The sequence below is a fragment of the Schistocerca nitens genome, chromosome 12 (assembly GCF_023898315.1).
Source record: "Schistocerca nitens isolate TAMUIC-IGC-003100 chromosome 12, iqSchNite1.1, whole genome shotgun sequence".
Classification (NCBI taxonomy): Eukaryota; Metazoa; Arthropoda; class Insecta; order Orthoptera; family Acrididae; genus Schistocerca; species Schistocerca nitens.
In genome coordinates, this window is record NC_064625.1 from 191,891,284 (window position 1) to 191,912,962 (window position 21,679).

At 42.4% G+C, this 21,679-nt stretch overlaps 1 protein-coding gene across 1 annotated transcript in view; it reads right to left on the reverse strand.

The window, feature by feature from the left end:
• Positions 1–21,679, reverse strand: part of LOC126215064 (F-box/LRR-repeat protein fbxl-1-like) — a 118,202-nt gene that overhangs the window by 18,901 nt on the left and 77,622 nt on the right. Inside the window, exon 4 of the mRNA XM_049941714.1 lies at positions 15,200–15,385. Coding sequence (XP_049797671.1) covers positions 15,200–15,385 — 186 coding nt within the window. The remainder of the gene's footprint in view (positions 1–15,199; positions 15,386–21,679) is intronic.

Below are 21,679 nucleotides of genomic sequence, written 5' to 3' on the forward strand. Positions count from 1 at the left end.
ATTAGAGTCATCTTAGATTTAAAAATCTAGTCAATTGCCGTGCTTCATTTCTGAGTGTATCGCGTTTGCTGTTGTCTCACTCAAGTTTCGTAGTTTATTAGGCAGACAGGATTTAAATGAGATAGCAGCAAACACGAAAGAATACATGGGAAAATGTTTATATTCGTATTATTCTTGTGGTGAAGAGAATACTGCATGTGATTCACAATTCATAAAAGTTCCTATTAGCAACCATCTCTTCTCACAGGTAGGAAAAAATTCAGAATGTAGAGTTGCCCATATTGACAAAAACCCCAACAGTCTTGCCAGTCGGATTTTCGTTGAAATGCTGCTCCATCGAAGGTGAACAATACGTAATTTGTATTTACTTCGTTGGATAATGTATGAAAATGCAGTGGTCGAAACTCGGGGCAGAGGAAAAAGCTCGTCTTCCATCTTTTTTTTTAAATTTATTTACTGACGCAGAGGTTTTGGCGCCAGAATTTATCTTTGTGCCTGCAAAGCAAGCCTGTGTAGCGCTACATATATTCGACGGCGGAAGTTAGTTGTGTGGCGGCACCTACCAACATTTTTGAGAACTTCGCTTACTTTGCACTCGATTCGAAGCCGCAGGCGGTTTTTTGGATTACAAAAACCGGAAAAAAAGTGCGGCTTAGATTCGAGTAAATACGGTACACAGATCGCTCTGGAGTGGTGCACACGTGTGTAACTGGTAGTGAGCGGTCACGGGAGCAGGAGACGTGACAGAATGGCGCAGAGGAGGTATCTCGCCTGCAGGTGCCCGTGACCGCACCCTCGGTGAAGTTGCCGCATTTATTGGGATATCGACACGGAGTGTCCGGTGTGCCTACAGAGGCTAGTCCACCACTCACAGCATATTACAACAGAGGTCCTAACCACATTCTAACCCACTGGGAGACGAGTGTCGTGCCGTTTCGACGATAATTTCGTACCTGACAGGAATTGTTGCATTTTCGAGATGAACATTGTAAAGAGAACTGCACGTAACGAACGTACGGTGTTTGGTGCCTCGCAGAAGGCCGTCATTCAGAGCCGCACGTAAAGCTCATAGTTGCAGCTCAAGTTACGCACTGTAATTGAGTCGACAACTTGACGAGCGGTCCATCATCCGAGTATTATTCTCGATGACTTTTACCTCGATTAACTTCTTATGCAGTTGCCTTTCTCAAATTTTCTCGGTGCCGAGGTGTTGTGTACATAGTTCTGTGTAGTCAGCGCGTACACAACTTTCCCACTAGAGCGCGCCCCGCTAAGCACAACAACGCAGGCGCAGCGCTCGTCCGTCTCCGCACTACGAGATGGCGCTGCCTTAGAGACGGACCAAATTCTGCTTCCGCCGATCCGCAGTGATACCTGAACGCGCGAGGTATTATAACGAGTATACAGACCTCCGATTAGTCAGTCTGCATTAGTCTGCATTAGTCTGTAGTCAAGTTTCAGTATACGCCTAATAAGATTATCATATTCCTGTACGCCGGTCGCTGGTGGCCAAGCGGTTCTGGCGCTGCAGTCTGGAACCACGCGACCACTACGGTCGCAGGTTCGAATCCTGCCTCGGGCATGGATGTGTGTGTTGTCCTTAGGTTAGTTAGGTTTAAGTAGTTCTAAGTTCTAGGGGACTTATGACCTCAGCAGTTGAGTCCCATAGTGCTCAGAGCCATTTGAACCATATTCCTGTACATAGCCATGAAGAGAAATATATAGACACTTTGTCAAGTATCAGAGATATGTGAGAATAAGATTAACGTACCAAGACCAAAGGAACTTCAGATTGTCAATTGTAAACAGCATCCAGAATCAAGTTACGTAATGTCTGTGCTTTTTATTATTTTAATAAATGTGTGTGAAAATTAATCACGTTCTGTTTAAAGTCTCTAAGCGTGCAAGTGGCATTTATATCGTCTGACCTAACGGCAGAAGATAAACACGCCACGATAAGACTACGAGACATATTGCTGACACTCGCTTTCTTCATTAGAGCGACAAGTCAAATAATCTGATGGTGTGTGTACCGAAGGTCTTACAGTACGCACACCCCAAGAGGACCTGCTGCACAATGCCAAATATTGCAGTATGACTTCTTCTCCATCAACAGAATATTGAGGGCGGGAAGAGAGCTTTGTAGTATTTACACTACTAAATGATATAACAACTCTTTGAAGAACCTTTATGTTTTTGGTTGTTCTTTGTAACAATTACAACATTGGATCTCTTGTTAATCAGAAAAACATATCCTAAAGGAATGTCAGAGCAGATCAGAAGAGAATGACACCTTTCTTCAGCTCCTTTCAACCGTCCGTCTGGGACGCAGCCGAGCCACGACGCCGAAGCACGAGTGACTGCTATCGCACCCCGGTGACATTCTGCGCTAGCTCGTCTCGCTCCAACTCTGTATACTCGTGAAACCGGCACGAACACAGTGGAAAATTCTCTGCGGCCCAACTACCTAAACAATAGTTTTACACGGACATCTTTCATCTAATCGTGAGCAAGAGGTGGAGCAACCTGTTACACCACGAGCTGCACACATTCGACAGGCCAAACGACACGGACTGGACAGTACCCAGTTGGAGTCGTACGGTTTGGTCCAGTGGGTCGTGATACTGCTCATTTTTGTACGACACAAGGTATCGAGTGCGCCGGTGACCCGATGAGGTGTTTAATCTGCAGTATGTACCGTGACTTGAGCACTTTTGTTCAGGTTACTGTGAAGACTAACAGTGTTTATTTCCACATTTTCAGTGACCAAGCGTCTTCCTTCTGTGTATGTTCATGATCAGTATGCTGTTGACATTCCTGTCATTTGAGATGACAACAGCCATCTTCACAGGGCTGTAAGCATACATACCCAGTTTCATAAACACTCGATAGCCCTGCCACACCTTGACTTCTCCTCTATATCAGCCAGTATAAATCCCATAGGAGAATATGTGGGACTTTCTCAAATAGTGGTGGGAAGTAGCAATCGATATCCCCACATTTTTTGTAGCTCTAGAGGATCTGAGCATTGACCAGCGGCTTCGGCTGGGTTTGGCATACCTGAAACAGCCACTGGACTCTCAGCCACTGTGAAAGTGTTAATGTGATGTCTTTATGGGGTGAGTAACTTTGTGTACGGTGCACTTAGAATGGCACTCTCTGCTGGCACATGCAAATGTTCACTTAGGTCGTATCAAAGCCAATCACAAACTTGTGAAACTTGAATTTCTGCAGATGTATAAGATATTCAAACAACTTGAGGGACTACAGTCAGGAGATGTTTTAGGCAACCAATGATACATAGCCAGGTGAACAGCCCTTCATTTTTGAGGCACAAATGCAATAGGGCAGCATTGTGTAAGGAATTTTAAAACCTCGATATGTAGGTCACATTCAGACAAACACTGTGATGATAGGTGTCAAAAGTTATCAACAGCAAATACTAAATGGTGACGTCTCTAGAAATGGAAGTTTTTGCTTAAATTCCATTTAAAATCCAGCTCTCTCTCTCTCTCTCTCTCTCTCTCTCTCTCTCTCATCAAACAACAGAGAGACAGAGTTAATGTTGCTTCCTCTCCTGCTAATAATTAATATTCACAATCAATAACTTCCGGTGTTCATCATCTTTGGTTGTGTAGTGGAGCTAGTGTGCCTGTCAAAATATTGGCGGTTGTCAAAGATGTCACTAGCTGTGTTCTAGTAAGACATTTGAACATGTACACTCTCAAATAGTACCAAATACGAGAGGCAAGGAAAAGAATATTTGGTTTTTGGTTCTCCAGCACTTTTCATTGAAGATAACTGAAGGAAAACTTACTTTACAACATATTTTGGTAGCTGAGCTACTTTTTTATGTAGCTGCCACTCAAATTTAAATACCTGTCACAGAGCTCTACAAGCTTCCTATGCCTTTTGCAGACTCATTTGCCATCAAGTTGTTGAGCCAGTCACTACTGACCTCTTTCAGTTTGTTGTCAGTACCATTGTGCTCTCAGCTCAAAAAGTTCTTCATTTTGTGAAAAAGATCATAATCATTTCAGGACCAGATCTGGGCTATGACGTCGCTGTTCAAAAGCTTTCCACGTAAACTGCCATGGCGACGCAGCAGAATGCGGCCGAACATTATCGTGAAGAACCACAGTGCTGCCGGAAAACAACCCACGCATCAGTTTTGATTGGCGTGGCGCAGTCTCCGAAGGGTCTGACGGCAGGCTGCAGCATTTTTGGTCTCTCCTTTAACCCTACAGCCAAAGAGCAGAATGCCCATTCGATCCCTAAACACTGTGGCTGTAGCCTTTCTGGTGATCAGAATTTGTTGATTTTTTTGTTTTGATGGAAATCATGAATGGTGCCATTTGAATGACACACACTTTGTTTCTGTACTTTTACATGGAACCCACGTCTTGCAACCAGTGACAATGCGGTTACAAAAATCCCCACCATACTTGTTGTGCTGTGTGAGAAATGTTGCTGCAGCTCCCATTCATTGTCATTTTGTGTCTATCTGCCAAATGTCAAGAATACCACCTGGTACACACTTTCTATAGCCGAAATCACCAGAATTAGTTTGATAAAATCCATGTGGTACACACTTTCTATAGCCCAAATCACCAGAATCAATTTGAAAAAATTGATCATGGAATTTCAGGAAAGCACAAGTTCAGTCCGTCAATAGTGGAACGTTTATGGCATTGAATTTTTTTCCTGGGTTTGTCAGTAGCAACTGCCACTCTGCCTGATCGTTCTTCATCATAAATTTTCCTTTGTCTGCCACTAAATGCGATGCACAATTTTTGAACTAAAACTTCATTCAACACACTTCCATAATGTTTTGTTATGTGTTTGTAAATTTCAATACAGCAGACTTTTTGGCATTCATAAACCACATTATGCTAAGAACCTCACACTTCATGATCATTACAAGGTGCTGTGACTATTGCCTACTTGCTGACACCATTTTCCATACGTCAACTGCTTCCTACGTTGCAATCTTCCTCTTTTGACTTCATCCTACATTTTTATTCTTCTCCTTCCCAGTTTCTTCTGTGCTCTCACTAAACCTTCAAGAGCTGTTGTCAGAAATCCTTTACTCACATTATGTGTTCCGCTAAATCTGTTGCCCTTTTCTTAATGAAGTTCAGGAGATTTCTTTGCTTCTTTATGCTTTTCACTACCCTGCTAAGTCACCAATACTTGTCATTTCTATTTCTGCTCTATTCGCAAACAGACCGAGGGAAAAATGATTATCTACGTGCCTCCATATGAGCCCTAATTTCTCGTATCTTATCTTCACGGTCCTTCACACAGAGTATATTACTGACAGTAGAATCGTTTGGCACCCAGCTTCAAATGCCGGTTCTCTAAATTTTCTCAATAGTGTTTCTCGAAAATAACGTCACCTTTCCTCCGGGGATTCCCCTTTGAGTTCCCGAACCACCTCCGTAACACTTACGTACAGTTCGAACCTACTGGTAACGAACCTAGCAGCCCACCTCTGAAGTGCGTCGACGTCTCCCTTCAATCCGGCCCGATACAGATCCCAAACACTCGAGTAGTACTCAAGAATAGGTCGCACTAGCTTCCTATGTGCAGTCTCCTTTACAGGTGAACCACTCTTTTCTAAAATTCTCCCAACAAACTGAAGTCGACCATTCAGCTTCGCTGCCACAGTGATCACACACTCGTTCCACCTCGTACCACTTTGCAACGTTAAGCCCAGATTTTTAAATGACTCGACTGTGTCAAGCAGAGCACTAGTAATACTGTATCTGAACATTACAGGTTTGATCTTCCTACTCATCCACATTAACTTACATTTTCCCACATTTTGGGCTAGCTGCTATTCATCACACCAACAAAATTTTGTCTAAGTCATCTTGCATCTTCATACAGTCACTGAACTTTGACACCTACAAACAACTGCAGATTGCCGCCCACCCTGTCCACGAAATCATTTACGTATACAGAGAACAACAGTGGCCCTTTCACACTCCACTGGGGCACTCCTGGAGAAACACTTGTCTCTGACAAAGACTCACCGTCGAGGACAACATACTGGGTTCTATTATTTAAGATGTCTTCGAGACACTCACCTATCTGTGAACTCATTCCATATGCTGGTACTTTTGTTAACAGCCTGCAAGGCGGTAGCGTGTCAAATTCTTTCTGGAAAGCTGCATGTTGCCCACCATCCATAATTCTCAGTATGTCACGTGGGAAAAGGGCAGGCTGACCCACACAAGTGAAATCGTGCTGATTTGTGGGCATAAGCTCATCATTCTCAAGAAAGTTTATTATATTCTTCTTAAATTTATTATATTCTCTCTCTCTCTCTCCTTCAATTCCCAGCTTTCACAGCCACACAGAAAAACACTCTACACTCTCACTTGGTGGCATCATTTAAAAATCACACAAATAAACAGTAAACGACACACGCTGTTTGTGTCGTACTGGCACCGAAGACAGTGAAGGTAAGACACAGTGGCGGGATTGGGGGTAGAATTTTTTTGAAAGACCCTCTATTTCCCAAATATGTACCGTACCTATAAATAGTTATTACTTAGCTTCTCCTTGGCATTGCAGCCCTCATTTCCCCATTACCTTCCTTTGTACCTTCTGCCTTGCAGATTTCCTATTTAGAGCTTCTTGACATATCCATCCTCTGACATTTGCTCTATGTGGTCCAACCATCTTAACCTGTTGCACTCAATTTCCGAAACTAGGTCAGCATAACTGTACAGTTCCTCCAGTTCCTTGTTTTTCTGATTTCTCCACTGCCCTGCCTCAGTCGCTGCTCAAAAAATCTTTCTTAATATTTTCCTCTCCTTTCTTCTCAGGAACTCCTGTTCTGCTACAGTCATTGTCCGTGTTTCTGAGACATACACTTTGTGATCATAAGTATCCGGACACCCCCAAAAACATACATTTTTCATATTAGGTGCATTGTGCTACCACTTACTGCCAGGTACTCCATATCAGCGACCTCAGTAGTCATTAGACATCGTGAGAGAGCAGAATGGGGCACTCTGAGGAACTCGAGGCCTCCGAATGTGGTCAGGTGATTGGGTGTCACTTACATTATGCATCTGTATGTGAGCTTTCCACACTCCTAAACATCCCTAGGTCCACTGTTTCCAATGTGATAGTACAGTGGATTGGAAACAGTGGACCTAGGGATGTTTAGGAGTGTGGAAATCTCACATACAGATGTGTAACATAAGTGACACTCGATCACCTGATCACATTCGGAGGCCTCGAGTCCTGCAGAGTGATAGTAAAGTGGAGACCCCCCCATGAACCATCGACCTTGCCGTCGGTGGGGAGGCTTGCGTGCCTCAGCGATACAGATGGCCGTACCGTAGGTGCACAGGTGCGACCACAACGGAGGGGTATCTGTTGAGAGGCCAGACAGACATGTGGTTCCTGAAGAGGGGCAGCAGCCTTTTCAGTAGCTGCAGGGTCAACAGTCTGGATGATTGACTGATCTGGCCTTGTAACACTAACCAAAATGACCTTGCAGTGCTGGTACTGCAAACGGCTGAAATCGAGGGGAAACTACAGCCGTAATTTTTCCTGAGGGCATGCAGCTTTACTGTACGGTTAAATGATGGCGTCCTCTCGCGTAAAATATTCCGTAGGTAAAATAGTCCCCCATTCGGATCTCCGGGCGGGGACTATTCAGGAGAAACAAAACTGGCTTTATACGGATCGGAGCGTGGAATGTCAGATCCCTTAATCGGGCAGGTAGGTTAGAAAATTTAAAAAGGGAAATGGATAGCTTAAAGTTAGATATAGTGGGAATTAGAGAAGTTCGGTGGCATGAGAAACAAGACTTTTGGTCAGGTGAATACAGGGTCATAAATACAAAATTAAATAGGGGTAATCCAGGAGTAGGTTTAATAATGAATAGGAAAATAGGAATGCGGGTTAGCTACTACAAACAGCATAGTGAATGCATTATTGTGGCCACGATAGATACGAAGCCCACACCTACTACAGTAGTACAAGTTTATATGCCAACTAGCTCTGCAGATGACGCAGAAATTGATGAAATGTATGATGAGATAAAAGAAATCATTCAGGTAGTGAAGGGAGATGAAAATTTAATTGTCATGGGTGACTGGAACTCGATAGTAGGGTAAGGAAGAGAAGGAAACGTAGTAGGTGAATATGGAATGGGATTAAGGAATTAAAGAGGAAGCCACTTGGTAGAATTTTGAACAGAGCATAACTTAATCATAGCTAACACTTGGTTCAAGAATCATAAAAGAAGTTTGTACATATGGAAGAAGCCTGGAGATACTGGAAGGTCTCAGATAGATTATATAATGGTAAGATACAGATTCAGGAACCAGGTCTTAAATTGTAAGACATTTCCGGGGGCAGATGTGGACTCTGATCACAATCTATTGGTAATCAACTGTAGATTAAAACTGAAGAAACTGCAAAAGCGTGGGAATTTGAAGAGATGGGACTTGGATAAACTGAAAGAACCAGTGGTTGTAGAGAGCTTCAGTGAAAGTATTGGGGAACGACTGACAAGAATGGAGACAGGCGAAATACCCTCAGACTTCAAGAAGAATATAACAATACCAATCCCAAAGAAAGAAGGTGTTGACAGATATTAAACTTATAGTTCGGTAATTTTCACACAAGCCTCGGCTGCAAGATACTAACACGAATTCTTTACAGATGAATGGAAAAACTGGTAGAAGCCAACCTCGGGGAAGATCAGTTTGGTTTCCATAGAAATGTTGGAACACATGAGGCAATACTGACCCTACGACTTATCTTAGAAAATAAATTAAGGAAAGTGGTAAAATACAGGGAACAAAAGGCTATTTACAATTTGTACAGAAACCATATGGCAGTTATAACAGTTGAAGGGCATGAAAGGGAAGCAGTGGTTGGGAAGGGAGTGAGACAGGGTTGTAGCGTCTCCCCGATGTTATTCAATCTGCATATTGAGCAAGCAGTAAAGGAAACAAAAGAAAAATTCGGAGTAGGAGAAGAAATAAAAACTTTGAGGTTCACCGATGACATTGTAATTCTGTCAGAGACAGCAAAGGACCTGGAAGAGCAGCTGAATGGAATGGACAGTGTCTTGAAAGTAGGATATAAGATAAACATAAACAAAAGCCAAACAAGGATAATGGAATGTAATCGAATTAAATTGGGTGATGCTGCGGGAAATAGATTAGGAAATGAGACGCTTAAAGTAGTAAATGAGTTTTGCTATTTGGGGAGCAAAATAACTGATGATGGTCGAAGTAGAGAGGATATAAAATGTAGACTGGCAATGGCAAGGAAAGCATTTCTGAAGAAGAGAAATTTGTTAACATCGAGTATAGATTTAAGTGTCAGGAAGTTGTTTCTGAAAGTATTTGTACGGAGTGTAGCCTTGTATGGAAGTGAAACGTGGACGATAAATAGTTTAGACAAGAAGATAATAGAAGCTTTCGAAATGTGGGGTTACATAAGAATGCTGAAGATTAGATGGGTAGATCACATAACTAATGAGGAGGTATTGAATAGAATTGGGGTGAAGAGGAGTTTGTGGCACAACTTGACAAGAAGAAGGGATTGGTTGGTAGGGCAAAATCTGAGACATCAAGGGATCACCAATTTAGTATTGGAGGGAAGTGTGGAGGGTAAAAATAGTAGAGGGAGACCGAGAGATGAATACACTAAACAGATTCAGAAGGATGTAGGTTGCAGTAGGTACTGGGAGATGAAGAAGGTTTCACAGGATAGAGTAACATGGAGAGCTGCATCAGACCAGTCTCTGGACTGAAGACCACAACAACAACAACAACAACAACAACAACAGTAAATTGGAAAACTGAAGGGACACGTACAGCACAAAAGCGTACAGGCTGACCTCGTCTGTTGACTGACAAAGACTGCTGACAACTGAAGAGGGCTGTAATGTGTAATAGGCAGATATCTATCCAGACCATCACACAGGAATTACCAACTGCATTATGATCCACTGCAAGTTCTATGACAGTTAGGCAGGAGGTGAGAAAACTTGGATTTCATGGTCGTAAGCCACACATCACGCCGGTAAATGCCAAATAACGCCTTGCTCGGTGTAAGGAGCATAAACATACATTGGACGATTGAACAGTGGAAAAACATTGTGTGGAGTGACAAATCACGGTACGCATTGTGGCGATCTGGTGGCAGGGTGTGGGTATGGCGAATGCCCAGTGAACATCATCTACCAGCGTGTGTAGTGGCAACAGTAAAATTCATAGCTGGTGGCGTTACGGTGCAGACATGTTTTTCATGGAAGGGACTTGCACCCCTTGTTGTTTTGAGTGGCACTATCACAGCACAGGCCTACATTGATGTTTTAAGCCCCTTCTTGCTTCCCACTGTTGAAGAGCAATTCAAGGACGGTGATTGTATCTTTCAACACGATCGAGCACCTGTTCGTAATTCGTGGCCTATGGCGGAGTGGTTACATGACAATAACATCCCTGTAATGGGCTGGACTGCACAAAGTCCTGACATGAATGCTATAGAACACCTGTGGGATGTTTTGGAGCACCGGCTTCATGCCAGGCCTTACTACTGCCATCGATACCTCTCCTCAGTGCAGTGCTCTGTGGTGAAGTATGGGCTGCCATTCCCCAAGAAGCGTTCCAGCACCTGATCGGACGTTTGCCTGCGAGAGTGGACGGTGTCATCAAGAGTAAGGGTGGGCCGACAACAAATTGAATGCCAGAATTACCGGTGGAGGGTGCCACGAACTTGTAAGTCATTTTCAGCCAGGTGTCCGTGTACCTTTGATCACATAGTCTATCTTACAACCTGCCTCATAACTGCTTGAGAGAAAGTCACCTCGATTTTCTGCTCAGTCTATGTGACTAAATAATCTAGATCGGGGGCCAGTAATCTCTATCTCACACGGCAATCCTCACCTTTATTTCTTCACTTATGCTGTTATCATCAGTTATCGGCACTTCTGAGCACTAGACTTTCTCTCACCTCTCACAGTTGGTCCCGTTCAACTCGATGTATTTCTCTTTAACAGCAGCATTTCTGCTGGAAGCGAAGAAGTACTGAGTTTTGATGTCGTTTACTCAAATGCTCAACTCTTCTGCTTTCTTTTCTAGTATGCCAAATACTTGTTCCAGTTCTTTCAATTTTCTGGACAACATGCAATCATCATAGGCATATGCTCGGTTTTGGTTCATATGGTTAAACAGAGTACCACATGGGTCATTGATCTTTCCCCTTCTCATCACCTTCTCCAACACTATGTTGAAAGGTAGTGCAGATAATACATCCCCCTGTCATAACTCTTGGTTAACTTCAAATTTTTAGAAGAGTTTCTGTCTATTTGCACTTGGCATTTCATGCTGGTGAGGACCAATTGTACCAATCTCATTAGTTTATAATGAAATTTCATATCCATTGCAATCTGATATATCTTCTTCCTATTAACGCTATTGTAAGCCTTTTTGAAACCTACAACGAGCTGATGTGCATCCACATTATGTTCATAGTGCTTCTCCATTATTTGCCTTATGGTAAACATACAGCCAGTCACTGATCTGCCCTGTCAGAAATCACACTGGTGGTCTCCAAGTATCTCTTCTGCAAATGGAATGAGTCTCACAGGAATGACTTTGGCTAAGACTTGGTACACAACATCAAGTAAGGCAATACCACAGTAATTTTCACTATCTGCTTTCTCCTTCTTCTTATAAATTGGGCAAATAATGGACAAGTTCCACCGGTCTGACACCACTTCTTTTTCTCATATTTCAATGATCAGCTGGTGGACAGGATGTGTCAGATGTTCACCACCACCTTCAGCCATCTCTGCTGAAATGTTATCGTTCTCCGAGACCCCATTATTCTTCAGGCTTTTAACTGGCAACCTAATTTTCTCTACTATTGTTGTGGGTGCAAATATTTCATCCTAGCTACCACTGTGCATGGCCGACTGCTCCCTGTTTCATTTTCTTCCAGTATTACTACAGTGAAATCTCTCTATGATATTTTTTTCAAGGAACCACGAATTCTCAACACTGCATCGAGGTAAACACTGTAAAGGTGAAGACTTCTAATTGATGATTATAAAAGTTGAGTCAAATTTTACTGAGGTTATACTACATAAGAAGACAGTAAATAGTAAAAATGAAAAAAGAATTAGCTGCAAATAATTACTTTAATAACGAACTTGTAAAATACAACTTCAGTCAGATTTTCGCAAAAATCTATGAACTGACACAACTTGAACATCCTGTAGCCAGGGTTTTTTTGAAGTAGTCAAGCAAACATGTTTGCTTCCTATTTCCTCTGGGCTGTATCAGAACCATTTCTTGCTCCAAATGAGAAAGTTGTGCTATTGTTGTACCCGAGGGGTCATCATAAATCTTCTGAATGTTTTGAATGTTTCAAATTCTTCAGCCACCTTTGTATAAATGGATCTTCAGGCCCCAGATTCCTTCTTCCCATCCAGGGCGAACCCAAAAACATTTGTCTTTTCATCACAGTCATTGACATCGTCATCCTAACGGTTACAGACACTGCCGGGGAAATATTCGAAAAACAGCTACGTCTACCGTGTGCAAAATGCTGTATAAATGTAAATTTATGGCCTGTGTGGTTGTGTGTACTACTGCTGGAAGAAGAGTAAATGCTCAAAAGCTAGGATGAATGTTGTTGCTTTTAAGTGTTTCTATGTTCCACATACCAATCTGTTAGACCGTAGGTAATTGCCTTTCCCTTATTTTACGTATTGCTCCATCCTGGAATTTCCATTATTGTTATATATTTAGATAAAGTGTCCTTGAGCAAACAACCATTATAATACAAAACAGTTGGGTCATAGTTCAGAACAGTAACAAAATAATTTTGTGCCAGCTACATAACAGAACAACAATTACTTTAAAAAATAGGAACCTCAAGGTCTCACCTGTCAGAAATTTTTAATTCAAATGATTTTCGTTTCGCAGATTCGTGCCAGGAATGTCCTGTGTGTACTGTGTAATCGGTTGACGTGAACTAATCTGCAGTTCGAAACACGTATGCCTGCAGTGCACCTCAGGTGTATAGTGTAATAGGGGTGGAGTGTTAAACACACTGTACAGCTGTTCACCGTTTGCTCACACGAAAAACAAAAATATAGTGCCGACAAGACAAATGACAAGCACAATGTGTGTCACATCTCACATCACGCGGGCACTGGCGGAGACGTGTTACTCACGCCGAGCGTGACCTTTCAGAGCAAATACACAGGACGGGAAATGAAGCACCTCCACCGAAGGCTTAAATGCTATGAAGAGAGAAATAATTGGTTAGGGTTCGAAAAATATGAATGTTGCATGGAGGAAAGTGTTGTATATAGTAAATATACTAACGAGGAAACTTTAGCAGTGGGCAAACGGGTTTTTCATCAGGACTGGAAAAGAAAGACAGAACACGGGGGAAACATTATCTGAGGGAAAGTTATAAAGAGGTTTACGTGTATATCTGATCAGCAGTTTACTAAAATATTCAGCCCACCACTCCAGAATCTGTTCTTCTCCTCCTATAAAATTTCCTTCTTTAGCACTGCAGAATACAGTACACGAATAAAAGCCTTTATTTAGTTCACGAACCTTTTCGTAGAATTTTCTTACTTCTTGGCCGTTACATTTTTCTTCTAGCTCCATAATTCGTGTCTTCTCCGATTTTCATTTCTTTCTTCTGTTGATTCTGTTTACTTCCTCCCTTTCCTTTGTGAAATTTTCTGTATTAGATTTTGTTGCCCTGTTCATCATTTTCTTTCTTGCCTCAGTTCCCCCTGTCATTTTCTTTTTACAGTCTTCATCAAACCCTCGTGACCTCTCCACACTCTCTCCTGTATCTGGAACTTCTGATTCTGACACGAGGGTGAATCAAATACAAATGGGATTTTTGTTCCCGAGCACCAACAGTTGGTAGGACCGGACCTGTGCTGCTAGTACTGTCGGGTGGTTCCGTGAGGAGCAGGGAGAGCCGGCTACCGCATACCTCCGACAGCTCCGTCAGTAATGCGCAAGATACCTGAGTGACAGGTGTACCTCTCCATTGCGCGATGCACAATTATTAGAAAAATTCTTGCTCGTGAAAGAGTTCAAGCGATAGAAATGTTCCAGAGAATGATTGGACAGTTCGGTGATCAAATAATGTCAAGGATGCACGTGTTTGCTGGCACGAAGCTCTGAAGGAAGAACAGGAACGTGTGGAAAATGAGCAATACGATCATCGTCCTCGGACCAGTATTACAAACCGAGACATTTGTGCAGTTCGATACATTCTCGAAGGTGACCGATAGGTGAGTGTATCGGGAATAAGTTACGGGAGCTTTCGAGTGATCGTCACAAATTACCTACAGTTCCACAAAGTGTGTTCCACGTGGGTACCTCGCCTTTTGATCAAAAATCAGAAGCTGACACATTCGGAGGTCTGTCAAAGTCTTACAGCAAGGTTTGAGAAATAAGGTGATGCATTTTTGAGTCGGATCGTCGCCTGTGACCTGTGTGTCGGTCCACCACTGCATTCGCACATCCAAACGGGCCAGTAAGGAGTGTTGGAGGAAGGGGGAGGAAGCCCCAGTGAAAGACAGGGCTCGGCTGTCAGCTGGCGTGGTTCTTTTGACCATTTTTAATTTTTACCGGTAAGGCATTTTGCTCTCTGATTTTTTATACGAGCAATGCACAATCGGTGCTGCATACTACTGTGAGCTGCCGAAGAATGCGAGGGCTGCGTATCGCCTCAAAAGACGAGGTCGACCGGTTTGACAGGTCGTCGTCCTCCGTGACAGTGCTAGACCCGACACTGCAGCTCTGGTGATCTCCAAATTACAGAAAATGCACTGGACTTAACTTAGTCGTCCTCCTTACAGCCCGCACCTATCACAATGTGATTTCAATTTGTTTGGACAGCTTGAAAAAAGCTCTAGGAGAGCACCAATTTGAAGATGACGGGGGTGTAGAGGAATCCGTGCGCAGTTGGCTTCTGATGTTACCAGCTTCATTCTATAATGCTGCAATAAAGGAACCTTCCTTCTCCCTGGGAAAAATGTACTTCTAAAGCAGGGAATTACGTGGAAAAATAAATTGTAACTGCCTTTTTTTCAATAAATGAATTTTTAAAAAATAAAATCTGATTTATATCGACTCAGCCTCGTACCTATAAATAGTGAGGAATAACTTACCGGAAGGCGAGAGAGATGAGGTGAGGCCGGTGTGGGCAGAGCTGGTTGCAGTGCAGTTCACGCAGGTTGCGCAGCTCTCCGAGATCTGCAAACGTCGCGGCCTCGTCCTCGGGTGCCACGTCAAAGAGGTGCAGCTGCAGTTTCTCCAGAGAGCTGGCGGCCTCTTTCAGCACGGGAACCACACACCTGTCAGCAAGTGACACACTTTAAGCTTTTTAAAAATTTTTATTATACAGGATGTACAGAAATACCAAAATTTCCAATACCGGCTGTATTAGAGTGGAAAACATATTTTAGGTACTTATTAAGTGGACAACCTTACACTGTGTGTGCCCTAATTTTACGTCTGTGCAGATGAACTGTAAATAGTGTCAGCTCCGGACATCGGCAAGGCACGACGGTGAATAAAACACTCCACCTGCCGTGGCAGAGCACTTTTTCTTTGGGGCGTCGCAGCTCGGTGGTGGCTTGCAGGACGAGGAGTGAAAAGAAGTGTGCAAGAAAGTCAACAAAGAAATCAAATGATGAAAGTTGTTAGAACTGTCACTCAGTCATTGGCTAATATCAAAGCAATACTTACGTATGTTGAGACTTCCTGAGATCTGTTCACCCGGAGTGTCACTGAAGTTGTACACAGAGAAGTAGTGAACATAAAATACGGGAGATTTAACGATACACTGTTTACACCTTTGTGTAAATACTTGACGTACATCTGCACTCTCTTACAGACCTCGACCTCCTGCAGGAGGAGTCGAAGTCACACGGCCAGAACTAGTGGCACTGTGCAGCATTTCCACAGCATCGAGAGAGCTACGAGGAGGCAAGCGTCAGGCTCAAATGAGACAAGGCTGATCGCGCGAAGCATCGGGATGACAGACAGAACTATAAGCGAGGACTCGGTTACTACCGACAACCGGAGACCGTTCTATTTCACTTCGGAACGTGAAACTAACATGACGCTTGAGAATTATAGAGTTTTGGGCAGGGAGAAACAAAATTAAAAGACAATCCTAACATAAACACATTCCTAAGCAAAGCATTATAGAATGATCAATGTACAGTTGAAACGTTAGTGTGGTTGTGTACTGGTGAAGTCAATGAATGTGAATAGAAGAAAACTGGCTGTCGTAGCAGACTGATCTGTAGTGTAGCCCAAAGTCTAAGTCACATCTGAATGTGGGAGTTTAAATGATTGTCTCAAAAATGGAGTGGTTTTTTTTTTTTTTTTTTTTTTTTTTTTTTTTTTTTTTTTTTTTTTTTGAATGCTCCATTTTCCAAGGTTGTGATTTCGCGTAAGTCTAAAAGAACAGCTTAAATATTACCCAGCATTAAATTTCATATTTCAGCATTCTGCACAACTATAGTTCATTATACCGCCCTGTATTTTCAGTCACTCACCATGATTACTTTTATCATACACTATTGTCTCACTGGTTCCCATATTTGATCTATTTCTCTTAAAAGATACTTTTCACTGCACTGCTTAGCAATTTTGGTGATTTATATGACTTGATGTACTTCTTACAATATAGCAGAGATACTGAGTCGCAGATAGGCACAACAAAAAGACTGTCACAAAATAAGGCCTTTGCAAAAATAGACAGACACACACACACACACACACACACACACGTGTCCACAGTCTCTTGCAGCTTCGTGGATTTTCCATTGTTCGATGTACTTCTCACCTACACGTCAGTGCCTTAAATCTGATTCTGATGTATGACAATCTCTTTTAATTGGATTCAGATATATTCTTAAGTTTTATCTCACTGCCCCAATCTCTCTCTCTCTCTCACACACACACATCTTTCCCTGCTAATGAAGTTTGTGTGTGTGTGTGTGTGTGTGTGTGTGTGTGTGTGTGAGAAGGGGGATTTTGCTTGGTAAGTACAATTTTAATTTTTTGCATTTTAAGAAGAATGTCGTGAATTTATTTGGTATAGCAGAATGTGATTCAGTTGTATACCTAAATAGATGAGTGTCAGGGCCAGTGAACGCTGTGTGTCTGATGCTCATACGTTGGCAATGTGTCAGTTATGCATGTACAGAAGTAGTGATGTTTCCAGCAACAGTTTTTGCAGCATGTTTGGCTTTCTTGGTATTGAGGACTGAATTCTAGTTATATAGGTGAAGTGGAGTTTTCAGTGCCAGTTTTTGTAGCAAGTTTTTCTTTCTTAGTATCGTGAACTTCTTTCTAGCTATGTGGTCAATTGAAGTTTCCAATAGGAGAATTTGTAGTGAGGTTTGGATTTTTGGTTAGACTTTTTTGATACATTTTCTTACAGATTTACTCATTAATTGGTATCATAAAGCTCGGTTTACCTAAACAGGTTAATAGAAAATGACAATACTAAATTGTGTGGGTTTTTGTGGCCTTTATGCAATGTACGTGTTATTGATTCCTGTGTATTATTTTGCTTGGGTGCGTGAGTTAACACAGAAAGTCATTTGTTTTGTTTCTCACCACCCAAAATCCCCTAAATTCCACATGTTTCCTGTTACTTTCATGTTATTCTTTAAATTACTCTAATCAAATTTTGTATTTGTTTTTGTTTTGTTAATTTACTGAGTTTGTCAATGTGGTGGACAGAGGTAATATGGCTGACTGTGCTACCTCGGTGACTTCTCGGATCGAAGGTGACAGCCAGTAATGTCTCGACATTTCCACTGTCCACATTTATCGTAAATTTTAACAACTATAACTCTGAAAGTAAGTTTCATGAAATTAGTAATTTTTGTCCCAGGTTGCTTTATGGAAATATTGTTTTGTATGCTTATTGCTTCAGTTCTTAAAGGGAATTAGTAATACTTTTAGCTTAACAAATCCAAAAATTAAAAGAGAATCAGCAGACTTATTTTAAAGTTATTTGTTTGCTGTTTAGTAAAACATTGCACCCGCCACAACGGAGCCTCACTGTGAAGGCTGTTCTCAAACATGGGATGAGATAGATGGAAATTGCCTAACTATTGTCAAACAATTGGAAACTGCTTTGAATGTGTGTGTTCGGAGAGCTCCCCAGAGTTGTGTACCACAGGTAACAAAGCAACCTCAAGCACTATCCTTTCCTGTCTCCTCTGCAGAAGACTATTCATCCACTCGGCTGTGGGTGACGTGTCAGTGGGAGGGCTAGGCAACATTTCCAGGGGAGACAGGAACCAGGGAGAGCTCCGTGTGTTAGACTCATCTCAATAACAGACAAGTTCAAAATGCTGCCTTCCTCTGAAACTACACTCAGCCAGTGAGACTCGCTTTCCCTGTCGGAAACCTGTTCTGTCTCAGGTCAGGAGAAGGGAAATGCGATCATTTGTAGTTCAAATGTATGGCAAATAATGGTACCTCTTAGGGAAATGGCAGATAGGGATGTAAAGGAGGACCAGATTCACCTGCCTGGGGGGGGGGGGGGGGGTTCATTCAACATACCGAAGAGGCTAGTCCGGCAGCCGTTGACAAAATGAGGTAAAACCGAGAACCGGTTGTGGCGGGTGTTGGAACAAATGATCCCTGTCATCCGGGGTCCGAGGTCATACTCAAATTATCCCAAGCAGCTGGCAGGAAAGGCTAAGGAGACCATCCTTGTCAAAGGTCCCGGTTTACAGCACTGACCCCAGAACTCACTGTGGCACCACAGTTCTGAATGGAGTGGAAGGGTTGAATGACACGCTTCAAAGGTTCTGTGATGAGCTAGGCTGAAACTTTCTGGAATAGCAACATAAGGTCGAGAACTGTACGGTCCCCCTAAATGGGTAAGAAATGCACTACATATCAGAGGCTGCTACCCAGGTATGTATGGAGCGCACCCAAGGGCTTTTTCGATTAGGTAACCCAACATTCACTCCAGACAATGACAGATGTAGGGGACCCAGAAGTGTCCCTATAAGATTCAAAGAAATGCCTCGTACAGGTGAGAGTCTTAAAATCCTACTGATTAATTGCAGAAGGATTCAGACGAGAGTGACTCGCATAATGCTAGGTGCAGAAATCTGGTTAAAACCGGAAACTGATGGCAGTGAGATTTTTTCAAAAACTTTAAATGCGTATTGAAAGAGTAGGCTAATGGTAAATGGAAGTGGTGTATTTCTCACAGTAGATGAGAAGAATACGGTTTTATAAGCCACAGCTGCAAAATACTAACACGAATTCTTTACAGACGACTGGAAAAACTAGTAGAAGCCGACCTCGGGGAAGATCAGTTTGGATTCCGTAGAAATACTGGAACACGTGAGGCAATACTGACCTTACGACTTATCTTAGAAGAAAGATTAAGGAAAGGCAAACCTACGTGTCTAGCATTTGTAGACTTAGAGAAAGCTTTTGACAATGTTGACTGGAATACTCTCTTTCAAATTCTAAAGGTGGCAGGGGTAAAATACAGGGAGCGAAAGGCTATTTACAATTTGTACAGAAACCAGATGGCAGTTATAAGAGTCGAGGGACACGAAAGGGAAGCAGTGGTTGGGAAGGGAGTAAGACAGGGTTGTAGCCTCTCCCCGATGTTATTCAATCTGTATATTGAGCAAGCAGTGAAGGAAACAAAAGAAAAATTTGGAGTAGGTATTAAAATCAATGGAGAAGAAATAAAAACTTTGAGGTTCGCCGATGACATTGTAATTCTGTCAGAGACAGCAAAGGACTTGGAAGAGCAGTTGAACGGAATGGATGGTGTCTTGAAGGGAGGATATAAGATGAACATCAACAAAAGCAAAACGAGGATAATGGAATGTAGTCGAAGTAAGTCGGGAGATGTTGAGGGTATTAGATTAGGAAATGAGACACTTAAAGTAGTAAAGGAGTTTTGCTATTTGGGGAGCAAAATAACCGATGATGGTCGAAGTAGAGAGGATATAAAATGTAGACTGGCAATGGCAAGGAAAGCGTTTCTGAAGATGAGAAATTTGTTAACATCGAGTATAGATTTAAGTGTCAGGAAGTCTTTTCTGAAAGTAGTTGTATGGAGTGTAGCCATGTATGGAAGTGAAACATGGACGATAAATAGTTTGGACAAGAAGAGAATAGAAGCTTTCGAAATGTGGTGCTACAGAAGAATGCTGAAGATTAGATGGGTAGATCACATAACTAATGAGGAGGTACTGAATCGGATTGGGGAGAAGAGGAGTTTGTGGCACAACTTGACCAGAAGAAGGGATCGGTTGGTAGGACATGTTCTGAGGCATGAAGGGATCACCAATTTAGTATTGGAGGGCAGCGTGGAGGGTAAAAATCGTAGGGGGAGACCAAGAGATGCATACACTAAGCAGATTCAGAAGGATGTAGGTTGCAGTAGGTACTGGGAGATGAAGAAGCTTGCACAGGACAGAGTAGCATGGAGAGCTGCATCAAACCAGTCTCAGGACTGAAGACCACAACAACAACAACAAGTGGTGGGCATGGCAGGGTATTCTGCAAAACATTATTAAACCACCTAGGACATACTGTCTGCAAGACCAGTCACGATAGAAATATATTGGATACAACAATAATAAATAAACCTGAGCTCTTTGAGGATTTACACATAGGCTGGTGTCAGTGACTGTGAGGCAGCTGTAGCTAGAATGATTAGCAAAATACAAAAAGCACCAAAATGAGTAGAAACATTCACAAATTCAGTAAACTAGATAGAGATGACGTAGTGCCATATCTCAGTAAGGAACTCAAAACATTGAGCTCTAGTGAGAATCCTGCAGACAAACTGTGGCTTAGGTTTAAAAAAATAATTGCCCATAAATTTGACAGATATGTACCTAGTAGAGCAGTTCATTTTCTTAAAACATTGGGCTACGGACAGGGAGGCGCTACAAATTTGGCCGTCAAGAGAGTAACGACTACCGTCGCAGAAATTTATCGGAGGCCTGTCGAGAAACCCAAAGAAATTCAGATCGCTAGGAAAGGCTGTTGCCGGTACCGAAGTCTGTCTCCAGACACTCGTGGGCACGACAGGGACTGAGACTGAGGGTAGCAAAGCAAAAGCAGAAATGCTTAACTTGATTTTCAAATTTTCTTTTACAAAGGAAAATCTACGGGTGCTGACTCAATTTAATTCTTGCACCACTGCAAAGATAAGCAATACAGATTTTAGTGTCAGTGGTGTTGAAAAATAACTGAAATCACTAGAACTGAACAAACCTGATGGAATCTCCATCAAATTCCATATCAGACCTGTGGCTAATTTACAATAATCTATCGCAGATCACTCAAACAAAAACCTGTGCCCTGTAGTTGGGAGAAAGCACAGGACACACACTTCTACAAGTAGGATGGCAGAAGTGATCTACAAAACTACCATCCAGTATATTTAGCATCCATCTGCTGTAGAATCTTAGAATATATTCCGAGTACAAATGTAATGCTGTACGTTGAACAGAATGACCTCCTCCATCCCAACCAGCAGGGAGTTTGAAATCATCGATCGTGTGGATCCCAACTCGTACTTTTCTCACAGGAAATCTTAAAAGCCACAGATCGAGGCAGTCACGGAGATG